The sequence below is a fragment of the Bombyx mandarina genome, chromosome 02 (assembly GCF_030267445.1).
Source record: "Bombyx mandarina strain Sakado chromosome 02, ASM3026744v2".
Lineage (NCBI taxonomy): Eukaryota > Metazoa > Arthropoda > Insecta > Lepidoptera > Bombycidae > Bombyx > Bombyx mandarina.
The window spans coordinates 4073919-4092519 of NC_143209.1; the positions used below are offsets into that span (position 1 = coordinate 4073919).

Here is an 18601-nt window from a genome sequence, read left to right on the forward strand (position 1 = left end):
AGCACACCTGGTGTGATTACTGGAGCCCATAGACATTTACAACGTAAATGCCGCCACCCAACTTGAGATAAGAGTTCTAAGGTCTCAGTATAGTTACAACGGCTGCCCCACCCTTCAAACAGAAACGCATTACTGTTTCACGGCAGAAATAGGCAGGGCGGTAGTACCTACCCGTGCGGACTCCCAAGAGGTCCTACCACCAGTAATTACGCAAATTATAATTTTGCGGGTTTGATTTTTATTACACGATGTTATTCCTTCACCGCGGAAATCAATCGTTGAACATTTGTTGAGTACGTATTTCATTAGAAAAATTGGTACCCGCCTGCGGGACTCGAACACCGGTGCATCGCTGCATACGAATGCACCGGACGTCTTATCCTTTAGGCCACGACGACTTCAAAACCTACCCTTGTGGACTTACAAGAGGTCCTACCACCAGTAATTACGCAAATTATAATTTTGTGGGTTTTGCGGTGCGGTGCCAGGTCTACATTAAATTTAAAAAAGAAACGTATTTAAATCATTGGATATATTTTAATGTTTATTTTAATCCAAAGTTTTAACTAACAACTAAGTAAGGGAAACTTTATTATAGTTGTGTCGTTATGTGGCCAAGAATGATGTCACATGCAATGCAGATTTACGCGTAACCTTTGAAAAAATAAAGGCCTGTCCATTTCCATGTTGGAGACGTGTTTATTTATTTGACGTTATATATATTTAAGATTAGAAAGAAAAAAAAATCCTTTTCATTTATACTACAGTCGATGTTTAACGATAAAAGAATAAATAAATGTTCATCATTCGCGAGGGTACTATTCCGAAGGTATGTCACGTATCCAGAAACCGTGAATATGTTCCAACCCTTTACTGTGTGTAAATCACCGTATGTCTAGGCGGGCTTCGGACAGTCTGCCGACCGAGAGGGCTGGTGGTCGTGGCGCCGACGACCGCCAGTCCGGCGTCCCGAGGAGGAGGGTGATGGGAGAGATGTGCTCAGCACTAAACGCTTCACTTTCCCCCCTTTGTCTTGTCATGAGTTCTGTCTCATGCGAGGTTTGGACGTTGGTTGTTGAGCGACAGGAGGTTTTAGTCAGTTTGACTCTGACATACCCCGTCCAGTATCCCCAGAAAAGGGCGGAAGTCCGGCGATTTCCTCCTGACCAAAAAAAAAAATATTCTGAGATCCAGATAATAGTCGAGCTATCTTTAAAAAGGAATTATATAATTAAAAAAAATACAAGTTATAACTAAGTACTATGGAACGTTAGTCATAAATTATAAACAAACACATTAACACATGAGTTAGAGAAACAACGTGCTGCACGTGAAAATAATACTCAAACAAAATATTTATATTTCCTTTAAAGATAAGCTTGTTATTACAGCGAATAAGTGCATGTTTGCTTGTGCGTGCTATCTCGGTTCGTGGTAATTAACAAGATAGCGTTTTCTGAAGATTTCACGTGAAGCAATGAACAGTCGTTGGTCGCCTAAGAGGCTATTCCAATCTATATATATATATATAAATGAATTGATGTTCGTTAGTCTCGCTAAAACTCGAGAACGGCTGGACCGATTTGGCTAATTTTGGTCTTGAATTATTTGTGGAAGTCCAGAGAAGGTTTAAAAGGTAGATAAATACGAAAATGCTCGGAATTAAATAAAAATAACAATTTTGTTTGTCCTATGATGTGTCCCCCATCGGACGGACTCCTTTTGTCTTTTATTTATCGATTGATACGAAGTCTGCCGGGTCAGCTAGTTACTAAAACAATTAGTGCTTTGAGGAATTGTTCGAGATGATACCTTCATATTGTTTTTACCATCGCACCGCCCGCCATCGGAGTAGAGTTCATCCATATTACCTGGAGCCACTGCGGTCATCCACAGTGCGTTTCCAGAGGTATGTTTTGCCACGTACCTACCATCCGGCTTTGGAATGAGCTCCCCTCCACGGTGTTTCCCGAGCGCTATGACATATCCTTCTTCAAACGAGGCTTGTGGAGAGTATTAAGCGGTAGGCAGCGGCTTGGCTCTGCCCCTGGAATTCCTGAAGTCCATGGGCGACGGTAACCACCTGCCTACAAGGGCAATAAAAAAAAGAAAAACAAGCGCTCGAACCTGAGAGAATTGGTAATACTGACGTTAGCAAGAGCAGTGTTTTGTTAAAACTGCCAGCGGATCGGAATCGCGACCCACTGAAAAGTTCCGGCGAGAAACTTAGACTATGGGCTAGTTCGCATGTCGAATTTTCCGTCATAATCGATGAGTCTCACGAGGACGGTGACCGGTGCTTGAAGAGCCCAAAAACACTAAGAGTAGATCCGGGGCATCCGGAAAGACGTATCTTAGTCCACGGCGGCTTTGTGAGAATAATAAGTATTTTAGTTATGTAGTTCATAATATTCTTAAGTCTATATTGGAGCTCTTAGACATCACCAGCCAAATACCGCCACTAATCTTCCACCGATATGAGTTTCATGAGGACGGTGAGCTCTTAGACATCACCAGCCAAATACCGTCGCTAATCTTCATTCACTATCACAAAAAAACTAGCCTTATTAGCAGGTCATTATTAAACGCATTACGCAATTCGTATTTGAACCATTGACCCGGTTTATCCGTGGTTGGATCGTGAACAATGCTTCAGTGTGCACGTGCTGTTCTTAATTTTAATGTCAGAATAATTAATGTCTCTTTTAAAACGCTTTTATTAGCTTCAGACGTATGTATGTTTGGTATACTTATTAAAGACCGATGACAATTCAATAATTAAAAAAAATTGAAAAAAAATTATTGAAGAAATTTAAATTCAACAAAAAAATGAAAAATAAATAATAGTTTAAAAAAAGCTAACAAAATACGCTTCTATAGAAAATCCAACTAAAAAATAGAAAATAAATTTTAATAAATTTGAATTAAAAATATTGTAAGAAAAAATGATTTTATTGTAAAAAAGCGTAGGGTGTATGGTATCAATAGTTATAAATATTTTATGAACGAATGAATGAATGAATATGAGTAGAAGGGTTATTTTGATAATATCCTGAAAAGCAACCCACGCTTTTTTACAACAAAATCATTTTTTCGGTGTTGAGGGTGGTTCACTCCAAAAATAATATTTCCTAGGAATAATGTATATTATGGCAAAACAGCGTTTGTCGTGTCAGCTAGTGTATTCCAATAAAATGCTTTACTGTAAAGTATTTGAAAGGTCAATATATTTTATCTTATACCTATAAACGAGCAATTCTTGTATATTAATATACATATATATATATGTATATAATCTGAATCTCGGAAACGGCTCCAACGATTTTCATAAAATTTAGTATACAGGGGATTTCGGGGCGATCAATCTATCTAGCTACGATTTATTTTCAGAAAACGTTGTTTTATTCGTGTTTTCAATAATCAACTCTTCCCGACATCTATTGGCGAATAATAATACTATTTTTCTTAATTGAGGGCAACTAACCGCTTTAAAGACACAACAAGATGGCGTTATCAAAAAAAAAACTGAGCAAAGCTCGGTCATCATCTAGCTAAACTTTAAAACTAGTTTTAATAATCTTCTACGACACGCGAAAACCGTAGAAAATATCCCACACGCGTTTCTCAAATATTCATCTCTTAAATATGTATATCAAATATTAATTTTACACGGCTTTATCACTTCGTTATCGTAACGTCATGAATTATCTTTTAGAATGAGTGCATTTGTAATTAAGTGAAGTACCTATATAAAAAAGGTTTTCGGTAGGCAGCGGCTAGGCTCTGCCCCTGACATTGCTGAAGTCTATGAAGTCTATGGGCGACGGTAACCACTCACCATCAGGTGGGCCGTGTGCTCGTCTGCCTACAAGCGTAATAAAAAAATATACATATAAAAAAGAACAAAAAAAAAACAGGAATTAACCGCGAACCACTAATTTTAATGTTAAATGAAAACGCAGTCTGTTTTTTGTTATCACAAGAAAGTTTGTATTTTTTTTTATATCGTGCCCTTTACTGATTATTTCTTTGAAAATACAAAATATTACAATCTATCAGTTAGTTATCAGTCAACTTGATTACGTAATTTATAATCGCGTTTTGTTCGTAAAAATTAAGTTTTCACGATTCATCTGATGTAATCAATTATTTTATTGTTGATAATTATTCCGGATGTTATTAAAAACGTTATCGAGTGACGTTATCACAATATAGGTAATTCTCCTTAATGTATTCGGTATATGAGATGAAAAGGAAATCGCTTTTTTTTTTTTTTTTGTCAGGAGGAAATCGCCGGACTCCCACCCTCCACTGGGGATGGAGGGTGGGGCATGTCGGAGTCGAACTGACTAAAACCTCCTGTCGCTCAACAACCAACGTCCAACCCTCGCATGAGACAGAACTCATGAAAAGGCAAGGGGAGGAGAGTGAAGCGTTTAGTGCGGAGCACATCTCTCCCATCACCCTCCCCCTCGGGACGCCGGGCCAGCGATCGTCTTCCTTAAAGTATTTTTCATTTTCTAAATTATCCGGTCAACGTTCTCGTCGAACCCGTCGCTTGCGACGAAGGGCTCCACGAGTAAATTGACCCACAGACATAGTCCACTGAGTTTACTCGCCGGATCTTCTCAGTGGGTCGCGTTTCCGATCCGGTGGTAGAGTCTGCGAAGCACGGCTCTTGCTAGGGTTCGTGTTAGCAACGTCGTCAAGTTTGAGCCCCGTGAGTTCACCTACATGTAAAGGTGAAGCTGATATAGAAGCTATTTCAAGGCTATTAGATTAGGTAGGAAAAAAAAAAACGAAACGCTGCTCTTGATGGCCAGTGTTGGCAACTCTGGATCAGTGGGTCACTGAGAAACTCAGTGGGCTGTGTCTGTGCGTTAATGTACTCGCCGAGTCCTTCGTCGCAAGCGACGGGTTCGACGAGAACGATGACCGGTGCTTGAGGTACCTAAAAGCACCGTTAGTGGATCGGGAGGATCCGAAATGACTGACGTGTTTGGGGCGACGTCGACTGCTTTCCATTCTGTCCGTAGGATCGGGAATGTAGTTACCGGCGGCCACAATGAGAGGGTTCTGGTGTCGCGCCGCTTTATCGAATTTGGGTGTTTCGTTGAATCAATCACCAGATTAAAATCGCGACCCACTGAGTAGATCTGGCGAGAAACTCAGTGGGTTCATTGATCGTGCGACATTGCCGCCCATATGCCATTACATTGCGAAGTTTTATTTGAATCTGTCCAGTAGTTTTTGCGTTAAAGAAGAAGCCGAAAGAAAAATGATTTAGTCTATTTTGATACACCACTGTAAATATTGTATCTTGTTTATTATTTAAAATCATGTAAATGGTGTATAATTTTAGAGTTTCTGAAAATAAAAACGGTTCTTCGGAAGATACTGCCAATCGTTCAACTATAGTTGCCTGTTTAAATGTTTTTCAGTGTAAGTTGTGTTTTGATGTGCAACAATGTATAACCCTATCTTTGTATGTTAAGTGTAATAAAATAGGCATCATCAGAAGCGTTTGTACTTATGATATTATTTAGTAGGATCACTGGATTCTAATGATTAAGATTGTTAGTATCGGATAAGACTTATAAATTAGCTGAAAAACGTTCTCGGAAAAAGTAATGATAAGACCAGAACTATATGTTATTCCAAAGAGGTCTGTGGAACATTGATTGATAGAATTTCTACGTGGATCAAACTAGTGACTTTTCCATAGTTCCTTCCTTTTGCATACTAATCCTACAGGAATAATTGTATGTTTAATTTTTTTGTGAATTTTGTACGACAAGTGCAGGCCTAACGGATAAGACGTCCGGTGAATTTGTATCTAGCGATGCCACGATGTTCGAATCCCGCAGGCGGGTACCAATTTTCTAATTAAATACGTACTTAACAAATGTTCACGATTGACTTCCACGGTGAAGGAATAACATCGTGTAATAAAAATCAAATCCGAAAAATTCTAATTTGCGTAATTACTGATGGTAGGACGTCTTGTGAGTCCACACGGGTAGGTGGTGGTACCTTCCTGCCTAGTTCTGCCGTGAAGCAGTAATGCGTTTCGGTTTGAAGGGTGGGGCAGCCGTTGTAACTATACTGAGACTTTAGAACTCATATCTCAAGGTGGTTGGCGGTATTTACGTTGTAGATGTGTATGTATGGGTTCCGGTAACCACTTAACACCAGGCGGGCTGTGAGCTCGTCCAACCATCTATCCAACAACAAAAAAAAAGATGAAATTGGTGTTTCGATGACAATGTCTTTTGTTAAAAGTGATTTAAAAACGACTAGCATTACGCACTAGTGACGCCAAAACGTCGCGTCAGCGTAATCAACAAAATGTAACGTTAATCTGTAGCAGATATTGTGGGCTGACAATTACGGGACTTTTTGGCGGGAACGCGAGGAGTGAAGTTGTGTGATTTGTTTTATTTTGTCTATTTAGTGTTTCTTCGGGTTTAAATGTGTTGTAATAATGGTGGTTTATTAACTGTTTAATATCTGTGAAAGTGATATTAACTGTTTAATATCTGTGTGGGAAAATGAAACAAAGCCGCTGGATGTAACTTCCCGGGATCCTCCAAAAAGTCCACTGAAAAAATCTCAGTAAATGACCACCATTTTGCTGAGATTATACTTCATCCCATATCATTTCATCTCATGTCATTTCATTTCGTTTTCATTTCACTTCATGCTGTTTCATAATAATCAACTTCATTTCATTTCATAATATCATTTTCATATAAAAAAGTTACGTATCATTCAAATTAAAATAAGGCTTGACCTAAAGGTCTTAGTTACCAGGTCATAAAATCCCTTAAAAAAAAGCTGAGAATTACGCAAATAACTTATCGATAATGTCAGCAAATAATTATTAACAACGAATGATAAACGTGTTATAAAAAATGTTTACTTAAACGTTCAATCACTTCCACGAGGCGTGTGAACGTTTTTAATTATCAAATTTGTTTTTGAAATTATATTGAAAGCTAGCGTGCAGTCAATGATCCCAATTCAATTTTTTATTTTTTTATTGCTTAGATGGGCCACCACAGCCCACCTGGTGTTAAGTGGTTACTGGAGCCCATAGACATCTACAACGTAAATGCGCCACCCACCTTGAGATAAAAGTTCTAAGGTCTCAACTATAGTTACAACGGCTGCCCCACCCTTCAAACCGAAACGCATTACTGCTTCACGGCAGAAATAGGCAGGGTGGTGGTACCTACCCGCGCGGACTCACAAGAGGTCCTACCACCAGTAAAACATTGTAACATTGAGGGGTTATACTGGATCCGTAGAACGAGTAGGTGAGCTCACGGGGACTCAAATCTGACGACGTTGCTAACACTAACCCTAGCGAGAGCAGTCCATCGCGGAATCTACCACCGGATCGGAAACGCGACCCACTGAGAAGATCCGGCGAGAAGCTCAGTGGGCTGTGTCTGTGAGTTAATTAACTCGTCGAGCCCTTCGTCGCCAGCGCAAACACCCAATAGCTATAGATTCGAATTAACTAAACATATAACTTTCCTCTTTTTCGGTGGTAGTTTCTTAATAACGATATTTAAATAATAACTGACTGAGGAATGCTGACACTAAAGCTTTCGTCAATAGTTCCCAAACAAAAAAAAAGACAATTGACAACCAGAAGGAGACTAATGGATACCTAAATGATTTTCTTTGCCTATTTATCTTATGTATAGATTTCCGTATTATTTGATTAGTGAAAAAGAATTTAAGACTGTCTAACAAATAAATAAAAACAGTCTTGCACTTAAAACCCGTAGACATACTTAAAAAAAAGATAATAAATATTAATTTTAAAATAGAAACTATATTTTTACAGATAGTGATCGAAAACACTGTTCGAATTTCCCGCTAAAATTTAAAAGTTTTTTTGCGAAAAGGGTACTTACAAGAAAAAATATCGAAAGATAAAACGACAAATAGGATTAAAATTATTGTCCAACAATAATTTTGTGTCCTTGAGCGATTAGTGATGCGCTTCATGATAACACAATTACAATTTCGCGTATTTTATTTTATGTTTTGTTTTTATCTAAAACTAAACATGTAGGCTACATGTGAAGGCCAATAATTTGTTTTTATGTGTCAAATTGTAACAAAAAAATATTTAATCTCTATTGCATAATCTTTATTTTGTCGCGAAACTTTGTGTATCACTTGCCCCCTAAGTTTCTCGTCGGATCTTCTCAGTGGGTTGCTATTCCGATCCAGTCGTAGATTCTGCCAAGTACTGCTCTTGCTAGGGCTAGTGTTAGCAAATTCTCTCAGGTCGAGCCTGTGAGCTCACCTACCCGTCCGGGCGTAGCCTCTTAGGGAATTACCAGCGAATATGTAGGGAAAAAGCTTACCAGCGAATAGTTAGGAAAAAAAAGTAGGGAAAAAGCTTACCCGCAAATAGGTAGGGAAAAAAGGTAGTGAAAAAGCTTACCAGCCAATAGTGAGGAAAAAAAAGTAGGGAAAAAGCTTACCAGCGAATAGGTAGGAAAAAAAAACGTATCACTAAAGTAGGAGATCGATGGCGGATGGAAAGTTGCTTTTTCGAATGCATTCTAAGTATGTTTCTCTGTTCGTAATATGAGCATTGGAATCGGACGAGAGATCCGTAAAGCTTTCTCGGCGATCTGCTAAGTATAGTTTCGATGTATGTGGTCTATTTATAATCTTAAACGTCAGAAAGTTACGAGATACATAAAAAATGCGAGCTAAATGTTGCCTCCGTGGCGGAATATTTGATCAAAACACCGAACTGGTGGTAGGATGTTTTGTGAGTCCGCACGGGTAGGTCTCACCACCCTGCCTATTTCTGCCGTGAAGCAGTAATGCGTTTCGGTTTGAAAGGTGAGGCAGCCGTTGTACTGTAAAAACTGAGACCTTAGAACTAATGTGTCTAGGTGGGTGTGGGGCCGTGAGCTCGTCCACCCATCTAAGCAATAAAAAAATTAAAATAATCAAATCGTCTCCTTTTACAGGTCTTCGTAATAAAGACCTGACGAATGATTTACCGTCGCGGTCTCCGAAGCGTCGTGGGAGTTCGGCCTCAAAAGAACTAGACCCGAAAATGAAAATGGACAAATGTCTCATTGTTTCAAAGGCCACAAGATACGACTACGAAAAGTGAGTATCATGCATGCATGCATCATTTACTGGTGGTAGAACCTCTTGTGAGTCCGCGCGGGTGGGTACCACCGCCCTGCCTGTTTCTGCCGTGAAGCAGTAATGCGTTTCGGTTTGAAGAGCGGGGCAGCCGTTGTAACTATACTGAGATCTTAGAACTTATATTTCAAGGTGGGTGGCGCATTTACGTTGTAAATGTCTATGGGCTCCAGTAACCACTTAACACCAGGTGCGCTGTGAGCTCTTCCAATTTAAGCAATATCAAAAAATGTGGAAAAAAAACGTTATATTAAAGGGATTTTCAAAAAGGTTTATTTGTGTTGAAAATAATATACTAAAAATATATTAAGTGCTCAACTGAGTTCATAGACATTACAACCTCAAAACTGCCGCTCAGTTTGAGACGTGACATGATGATGTCGAAATCTCGCAAATAGTGAGAGTTTTTTAACGTTCTCGATAGCGTAAAAGTTAACTCAAATTTGTATGGAGTTGGAACGTTTGCGTACGTTTGCCGCTAGGGGCGCTGTTCCTTCTCCTCCTCCTCGCGTTCCTCACTGCTGAGGGTCGTGACCGTTATATGTCGACAAGATTTTGCTCCTTGTAATGTCCCGCCAGCGCCTCCGATCATTGGCCGCATGAAGGGCGTCGTGGAATGGGATCTCTAGTGTGGTGCGGATTTGGTCGAACCACCTTGTCGGACTGCGCCCACGCTGTCTCTTTCCCTCGATCTTCCCTGTCACGAATAGTCTCTCTGTTCCAACTGCATACAAACATGAAGTAACTTTTACGCTAACGAGAACGTTAAAAAACTCGCACTAAACGTACAATTACAATTTTTTTTTTCCTACCTAAACTGATAGCCTTGAGAGGCTATTTCAGCGTAACCGTGGCTAGTAGATGAGCTCACGGGGACTCAAATCTGACGACGTTGCTAACACTAACCCTAGCGAGAGCAGTCCCTCGCAGAATCTACCACCGGATCGGAAACGAGACCCACTGAGAAGATCCGGCGAGAAACTCAGTGGGATGTGTCTGAGGGTTAATTTACTCGTCGAGCCCTTCGTCGCAAGCGACGGGTTCGACGAGAACGGTGACCGGTGCTTGAAGTACCTAAAAGCACCGTTAGTGGATCGGGAGGATCCGAGATGACGTGTAATATACAATTACATTAACAGTTAAGTTGCACCAATTAAAACCAGTTGTATCGACCTCTCGATGTGAACTTTTAAGATAGCGCGTATTTCTCGTGTACTGCGTATGATTAATTGAACTCGATTGATTGGCCGTTGTTTTTTATTATTATTATGTATACACATTATTTTATTTTTAAGATTGTTTTGTTATTGATGTTATATGCGCGTGTAAAAATAGATTTGTTAATGACGAAACTGGGTTTTCACTGATGTAGCGTTGGTTAGTCAAGGCTTCATGAATAATAATAAATGCATAAATGACAATTGACAATTAAAATTGTACTTAACTTGTTTGTTTGTTAAAAGAGCAATAAAAAGAAAAAGAAAAAAAATGGGTTTTTCGGTGTTGAAAACGACGCTTTTATTCAAAATGTGTTGTCCAACAAAGGCATGAACTAAAACAAGTTTATTAATTAACTAGCCGTACCGCCCGCTTCGCTGGGCGTTTAAAATTAACATTATTATTTCTCATCCCCACAAAGATTCTCATCATTAACGCCCCCGCAACTGGTGTAGGGAATCTTGCCATAAATACTGAGACAAAGGAAAAAAAAATTCTATTGCAAATAACATTTATTACTTTTACAGTGTGTTAGTTTAATACATAAATATAAAACAAGTTAAAGTATAAAAAGCTTATTCGAAGTGGTCTCCATTGGCTGCAATACAGTCCTTTAAACGCTGAGGCCAGTTATCAATAGAAGCACGCACTCTTTCCATGGGAAAATTTTTCACTGCCAATCGTACGGATTGTTTTAGGGACTCCAAATTATCATAGCGTTTAGAGCAAGGCGTACTCTCTAAAACTGACCATAAATCATAATCCAGCGGATTAAGATCGGGACTAGACGACGGTCAGTCTCAGTCTCTTCAGCTCTGATGAAGTCCGAAACTTTCGTTTCCAACCAAGACTGCGTACACCGAGCTTTATGACCTGGCCCCGAGTCTTGCTGGAAGGACCATTCTTGATTATTGAACATGGTGTTGTTAAGGGGCTTCACTACCTTCTCAATAATGGTATATTGATACACTTGTGCCGATGTTTTGATACCTTTTTCACAAAAGTATGGCTCAGTCACTCCTTCATAGCTAATACCCCACCAAACCATCACTGAAGTCGGATAGTGCCCACGTTGCACTCTGTCGACTAATTGGGAAGCTTCCTTAGAGCTTTGAGCATAAATACGGTCACTTTGTTTGTTAAAATGTTGCTTAATTGTAAAAATTTTCTCATCCGTAAACGAAATTTTTCTATGACCTCCCTTTATGCATCTGCCGTCAGTAGGAATACTATATAGAAGAAACCATCATTATACCGAGCTCCGCTGTTTGATGATGTTTCTTCTTTTTTTTATTGCTTAGATGGGTGGACGAGCTCACAGCCTGGTGTTAAGTGGTTACTGGAGCCCATATACATCTACAACGTAAATGCGCCACCCACCTTGAAATATAAGTCCTAAGGTCTCAGTATAGTTACGACGGCTGCCCCACCCAACAAACCGAAACGCATTACTGCTTCACGGCAGAAATAGGCAGGGCGGTGGTACCTACCCGTGCGGACTCACAAGAGGTCCTACCACCAGTAATTACGCAAATTATAATTTTGTGGGTTTGATTTTTATTACACGATGTTATTCCTTCACCGTGGAAGTCAATCGTGAACATTTGTTAAGTACGTATTTCATTAGAAAAATTGGTACCCACCTGCGGGACTCGAACACCGTTGCATCGCTAGATACGAATGCACCGCACGTCTTATCCTTTAGGCCACGACGACTTCACGATACTAGGACCCCCTTTGGGAACTATTTCACTATATTAAATCGGTCTCTTGTATGTCTCTGTCTGGTGGAGTTTTGTAATATCTTCCACTTATGCACTCGTCAGATTGGGGCCAAACGAACACCGTAAACTGACCGAGTCTTGTATGATCTTTGTTCTCAGACATAGTCACGATAATATATCGGACGTGGAGTTGGAGAAGATATTGAGGCAGCGCGGTTCGGACTACGACATGATCATGGCGAACCACAGAGAACAGAAGGCGTTTGAGGAGGGCATCGCGAAAAATCTCAAGGACATGGGCATCAAGGTTGAAATGGCTAGCAGGTGAAGAATTATGTATTTTATTGACAGCCCTAAACATTTCATATCGCATCCTCCCTATCCACTGACAGTACTTTTGGGTACCTCAAGCACCGGTCATCGTTCTCATCGAACCCGTCGCTTAGGACGAAGGATTCGGCGAGTAAACTAACCCATAGACACAGCCCATTGAGTTTCTCGCCGGATCTTCTCAGTGGGTCGCGTTTTCGATCCGGTGGTAGATTCTGCGAAGTACTGTTCTTGCCAGGGCCAGTGTTAGCAACATCTCCTGGCTTGAGCCCCGAGAGCTCACCTACACGCTAGGATAACGCTGATATAACTTCTCAAGGCTATCAGCTTAGGTGGAAAAAAAAGTTTGGAGAAGTTGATGATGAATGCGGATAAGAAATTTTAGGGGCGCGTTTGGCTTTATCGGTTAAAGGTTATTTTCTAGTGCTATTTGTAATTGTTATTCTAAGGAGTGCTCTTGGTAATCACCTTGTTGTAAAACTAGAAGTCCAAGCATTTGTAGCGCTACTCGCTACAAGGCATACAAAACTAATTGATTATAATACTGGCTGGTACAAGATCAGGGCTATTTAAACATTAATAATGTTAGAAAAAAACGGCTTTTATAAAAATAATAATGAGACATTAATATAATACTCTGCTGGGGAGTGCTCTGAGGAATTGTTTGAAATGATCCGCTGATCTCCTTTTTATCATCGCACCTCCCGCCATCGGAGCAGGGTTCATCCATATTATCTGGAACCGCTGCGTTCATCGACAGTGCGTTTCCAGAGGTCTTTTTTGCCACGTACCATCCGGCTATGGAATGAGCTCCCCTCCACGGTGTTTCCCGAGCGTCTTTCTTCAAAAGAGGCTTGTGGAGAGTATTAAGCGCTAGGCAGCGGCTTGGCTCTGTCCCTGGCATTGCTGAAGTCCATGGGCGACGGTAACCACTCACCATCGGGTGGGCCGTATGCTCGTCTGCCTACAGGGGCAACAAAAAAAAATACACTATATAATAAGTAGATAATCATGTTTCATGGAGAAGGAGAAAAAAAAGGAGAGATTAAAATTCGGTTTCGGCGCCGGGTTTTAAAAATGAAAACAAATGAGTTGATAACAAGTAATAATTTCATTCTTAAGTATGTTCCGTAATTACATTGAAAACAATTGACGGAGCACGAACATTTGACGCGTTCACCTTGTAAACAATTGGCTTTATTTGTCCCATTTGTTCATGTCGTCTTCATCAGAGGCGATTAAATATGATGGACAGTTTGAATATTGGCGAATTCCGCATACTTTTGGGGCCAACATTATTGTTGGAATTGATCATTGGCCCGATTTGTAAAATCTTTGGATACCGGGCCAATGATGCGAATGGTTGGCACAAATATTAACTCCAAAACGAAGTTACTGTGGATGGTGGTAAGATCTGAAGGGAACCACCGCCCGGTGACGTGTCTTAGGATTCGGTCTTGGCTAGCTATGGCATTGCCTTATTCAAACGAGGTTTGCGAAGAGCATTCAGCAGTAGGGAACCACTTGGCTGCACCTCTGGCTTTGTTGACGTCCACTAGCGACAAAACCACTCACCATAACGGTACCACCGGTAGGTATATATCTATTTATTGTATGTATGTTTTTTCTTTAATAATGTATTATTGTATTAATGTATCCGAGCGGGTAGGTACCACCACCCTGCCTATTTCTGCCGTGAAGCAGTAATGCGTTTCGGTTCGAAGGGTGAGGCAGCCGTTGTAACTATACTTGAGGCCTTAGAACTTATATCTCAAGGTGGGTGGCGCATTTACGTTGTAGATGTCTATGGGCTCTAGTAACCACTTAACAGCAGGTGTGCTGTGAGCTCGTCTACCCATCTAAGCAATAAAAAAAATAGTACACCGCAACATACCTGTTGTATCATTAACCTTTCAAAGAATTTGGGTAAATTAAATGGTTTTCTGAAATAGTTCACTTTTAGCGATAAGACCGCCTTTTGTACATATCTGGTTAATGTACATGTCTGGTTGTTGACTGTTTTTTAATGTTAATTGTGTGTTAGTGTGCAATAAAGTATGTATTTTTCTTCTTTATAGCATGGTCATAAAAATAAACTATATAATATCAGCGTATTGTGATCGCAAACTAACATTTACTGGTGTTAGAACGTATTGTAAGTTCACAGCAGTTGGTACTACCAATTGGCCTATTTCAGCCTTAATTTGTTTGAGGGCGAGATAAGTGTCATGCAATACATTTGAGATTTAGACCTCACGTTCCAAGATCGATGGTGACATTGACCATCTAACGACTACTCTTTAATAATAATAATAATAATAAGCCCCCTATAATCCAACCATACGTCCGAGTCGAACACCAGACTCACGTGGGGGGCGGACACGCGATATAATGTTACTGGCGCGGCTAACATGGCTCTGGGAACCCACAAAAAATGGAGAATCAAGAAATAAATATACGTATAGGGCCGCTACCTGGAGGTCGCCAGGGCACGTCTGGAGCTGGCGCTGGTCGTGGCAGCATGCGGACCGCCAGTGGTCGTAGATTGAACAGGCGGGTCACGACCAACCAAGCTACTACAGCCGAAACACAAATCACACTTACACCAGACACTCAACAGGAATCAGCAAGAAGTGTTTTGCAGGACATGCTACCTGCAACCACCCTTGCTGGCAGAAACAGGCAGCGAATGAAGTGGACGGACGAAGTAAATAAACAACTACTTCGCTGCTATTACACGGTTACAAATTACGAAAGTAATCTTACAGGATATCGCCTAGCACTCTACACGAAATTCATTGACATATACCCAGACCTTCACATAATATCAGAACAACGTTTAGCAGATCAGGTGCGAGTTATACACCGCAATAATAGAATCTCAGCCGCAGAAAGGGAAATAATTAAGACCGGAGTAGAACAAAATCTACATAGTTTAACTTCAGTGTCTACAAATCCTACTAACTCACCTCCCATAAATCAGGAAAACATAATACACAGTACTCAACATGGTTCACACGATACAAATAACCGAAATACATTTAACTCAACAGAATACATAGTACACACACCATCGACAGACTCACAAATAACAGACCTTTTGCTTACACCCTCATACACACTATCACACACACCATCTGCACATAAACAAGCATCACATACCCAAACAGACCAACCTGATACTACAGAGAGCATACAACAAATAGAACAGATTTTTAACGAGAACTTCATAAAATACAAAGGAATTGATCCCACACTACGACCAACTTTGTCAAAATTAAAAATATAACATAAATCGATAAGTACAGTAAAAATACTAAATATTCTGGTAGATAACAAACTGACAAATATCACAAATCCAACCATAGAAGAAGTACATGATCTTATATATAGTGCAGCAATGACTGCCACAACAATTCATACCAATAAGAATAAGCAAATGACATATACAGAAATAGCCCCTAGAACAACAAGTAACTCAAAACCAGCATGGGAAATACGTATAGAAAATAACATAGCATTTTTAAGACAGGAAATAGGAAGATTAAATCAGTTTATTGCAGGTAATCTAAGCACGAAAAAGCAAGTTAAGATGGGAATTTTGTTTAAGAATAAAGAAGAAGCAATAGAAATCATGGATAAAAAAACACAAAGACTTCAAGCATTGTCAAAAAGATTACGTAGGTACAGAAAGTCTAATCAACGTCATAGGGATAATATGATGTTTAACACAAATCAGAAGGTATTTTATAGGAACTTTAATAGAGAAGCGGTTGTTAAAAATCTACCCGATATTACAGAAATACAGACATTCTGGGAGAATATATGGTCAAAACCAATAGAGCATAATAACGAAGCAGAATGGATCAAAACAGAACTAAATAAAACTCAACATGTAGACCCGATGTTAGAAGTTACAATTGATAGGATAGATATAGAACTAGCAATAAAAAGGACACTCAATTGGAAGACACCGGGACCAGACAAAATACATAATTATTGGTTGAAATATTTTACATCAACACACAGACATATTGCAAAAGCCTTCAATAAAATAATCCAGGAACCAAACACACTACCTATGTTTCTAACACATGGCAACACCTACCTCAAACCCAAAGACACAGACACAGATAATCCAGCTAAATACCGACCAATTACATGCCTCCCTACACTCTACAAACTACTCACATCCATAATTTCACACAAAATAAATGCACATCTCACTCATAATAAAGTAATAGCAGAAGAGCAAAAAGGTTGCAGGAAAGGATCAAGGGGCTGTAAAGAACAACTAGTCATAGATACAGAAATACATACTCAAGTAAAACAATCACATAGAAATCTATATTTTGCATACATCGATTACCAAAAGGCATATGATAGTGTACCGCATTCATGGTTAGTCCAAATCTTAAAAATTTATAAAATACACCCAATGTTAATTCTATTACTTGTTAATTGATTATTAATCACGTAGGGATGTGTCGATCGGTTGTTCTGACTTAGGAGCAGACATGGCAGTTTGGTATCTGTAGGGTTCTGTATAGATTAAACAGCGGATGATGATAAATTTCCTATTCATTCCAGACGTACGTACAATGATGAATTGATAAAGTGGTGCGACGTTGTGGTGCCCTGTGGTGGGGACGGAACATTTTTATTGGCAGCCTCAAGAGTCCGAGATCCCAAGTAAGTAGGACACCCAAGTTTCTGTTGGTTTTCCTTAGTATAAAAAAAAAAAACAGTTGAGCACCAATGTCTCCGTCAGCTTGTGAAATAATTTTCGTTTTTAACAGACTTCAGAAAGAATGAGGATGTTCTCAATTCGACTGTATTTTTTTATATATTGTATGTTGTTATCTCAGATGTTTTTGTAGGTGAACCGATTTTGATTTTTGTTTGGTGACGTGAAAGGTGATCCTCGTGTGGTCTCAAGTAAAAAAAATGTCATGATCTGATCTCTGATCTTAACAGTTTTTTTTTAATTAACCTTAATGATGCAATATTTAATTGGCTTCGACTGCGTTGATGATATTCTAATTATTTTTTGTTAGAAAATTACGTATTATCGTGTAATAAATTTTTACGATAGATTTAAAATGTTATCAATAAATATTGACATCGTCCATATGTTTTCATTAAAATTTCAATAACAAAGCTAAATATAAAAAAAAAGTAATATAAAATGAATTTGAATCTTGAGTTTATCAGTGATTATGGTCGATTTTCATTCAACCGGTCAAAACAATTTTTTTTAACGTTTGTCGCTCAATGTATTTTTTGTTCCCAGTAAGCCCGTGATAGGTTTGAACAGCGCCCCGCACAAGTCCGTGGGACGTCTCTGTCTGCCCACGTGGTGCTCGAACGATGTGAAGGGCGCGCTCCACGCCCTCAAGGAGGTATGCTATCACTACTACCATGAGCTTCTCCGGGATGTTTTCTTAATATTTTTTTTAATGCGTACTTAGGCCAATGGTTACTGACATGCAGCCTTACTCAACTTGAGATGTGAAGTCGAAATCTTAAATGTACATTTGTTTTTGTTGCTTAGGTGGGTGGACCAGTGGTGGTTACGAGAGCCCATAGACATCTAAAGCGTAAACGTCATCTAACTTGAGATAAGAGTTCTAAGGTTTTTATACAGTACCAACGGCTGCCCCATCCTTCAAACCGAAACGCAATATTGTGTGGAAGGCTTAAACGACGAAAGGAAAGATCTTCCACCGAGCTGGTGATATTGCTCGTTAGACCGAACGTCCGAACGTTGTTGTTCGGAACTTGTTTAAATGCAAGCTGATCTTGAAAATATCGTAAGCGAGATTCAGGCATCTGTCAAATATCTTGCGTTCTATGATGGCTACCCGCCAAAACTGCTTCACGGCAGAAATACGCAGTGTGGTGGTACCTATCCGTGCGGACTCACAACAGGTCCTATCACCGGTAATAATATCGGGTGTCCCATCAAACCGTCAATAAAAATCATAATTTGTGAACACGTTGTTTGTGAATTCGTCGTGGCCTAACAGATAAGACGTCCGGTGCATTCGTGTTGAGCGATGCACCGGTGTTCGAATCTCAGGCGGGTACCAATTTTTGTAATGAAATACGTACTCAACAAATGTTCACGATTGACT

General features: G+C 39.7%; 1 protein-coding gene across 1 annotated transcript in view; it reads left to right on the forward strand.

Annotated features, from left to right (window-relative positions):
- Nadk2 (NAD kinase 2, mitochondrial) overlaps positions 1–18601 on the forward strand; it is a 33148-nt gene that overhangs the window by 3360 nt on the left and 11187 nt on the right. The window contains exons 2-5 of the mRNA XM_089735584.1: positions 9009–9153; positions 12294–12458; positions 17055–17156; positions 17758–17866. Of these exons, the coding sequence (XP_089591710.1) occupies positions 9009–9153; positions 12294–12458; positions 17055–17156; positions 17758–17866 (521 nt within the window). The remainder of the gene's footprint in view (positions 1–9008; positions 9154–12293; positions 12459–17054; positions 17157–17757; positions 17867–18601) is intronic.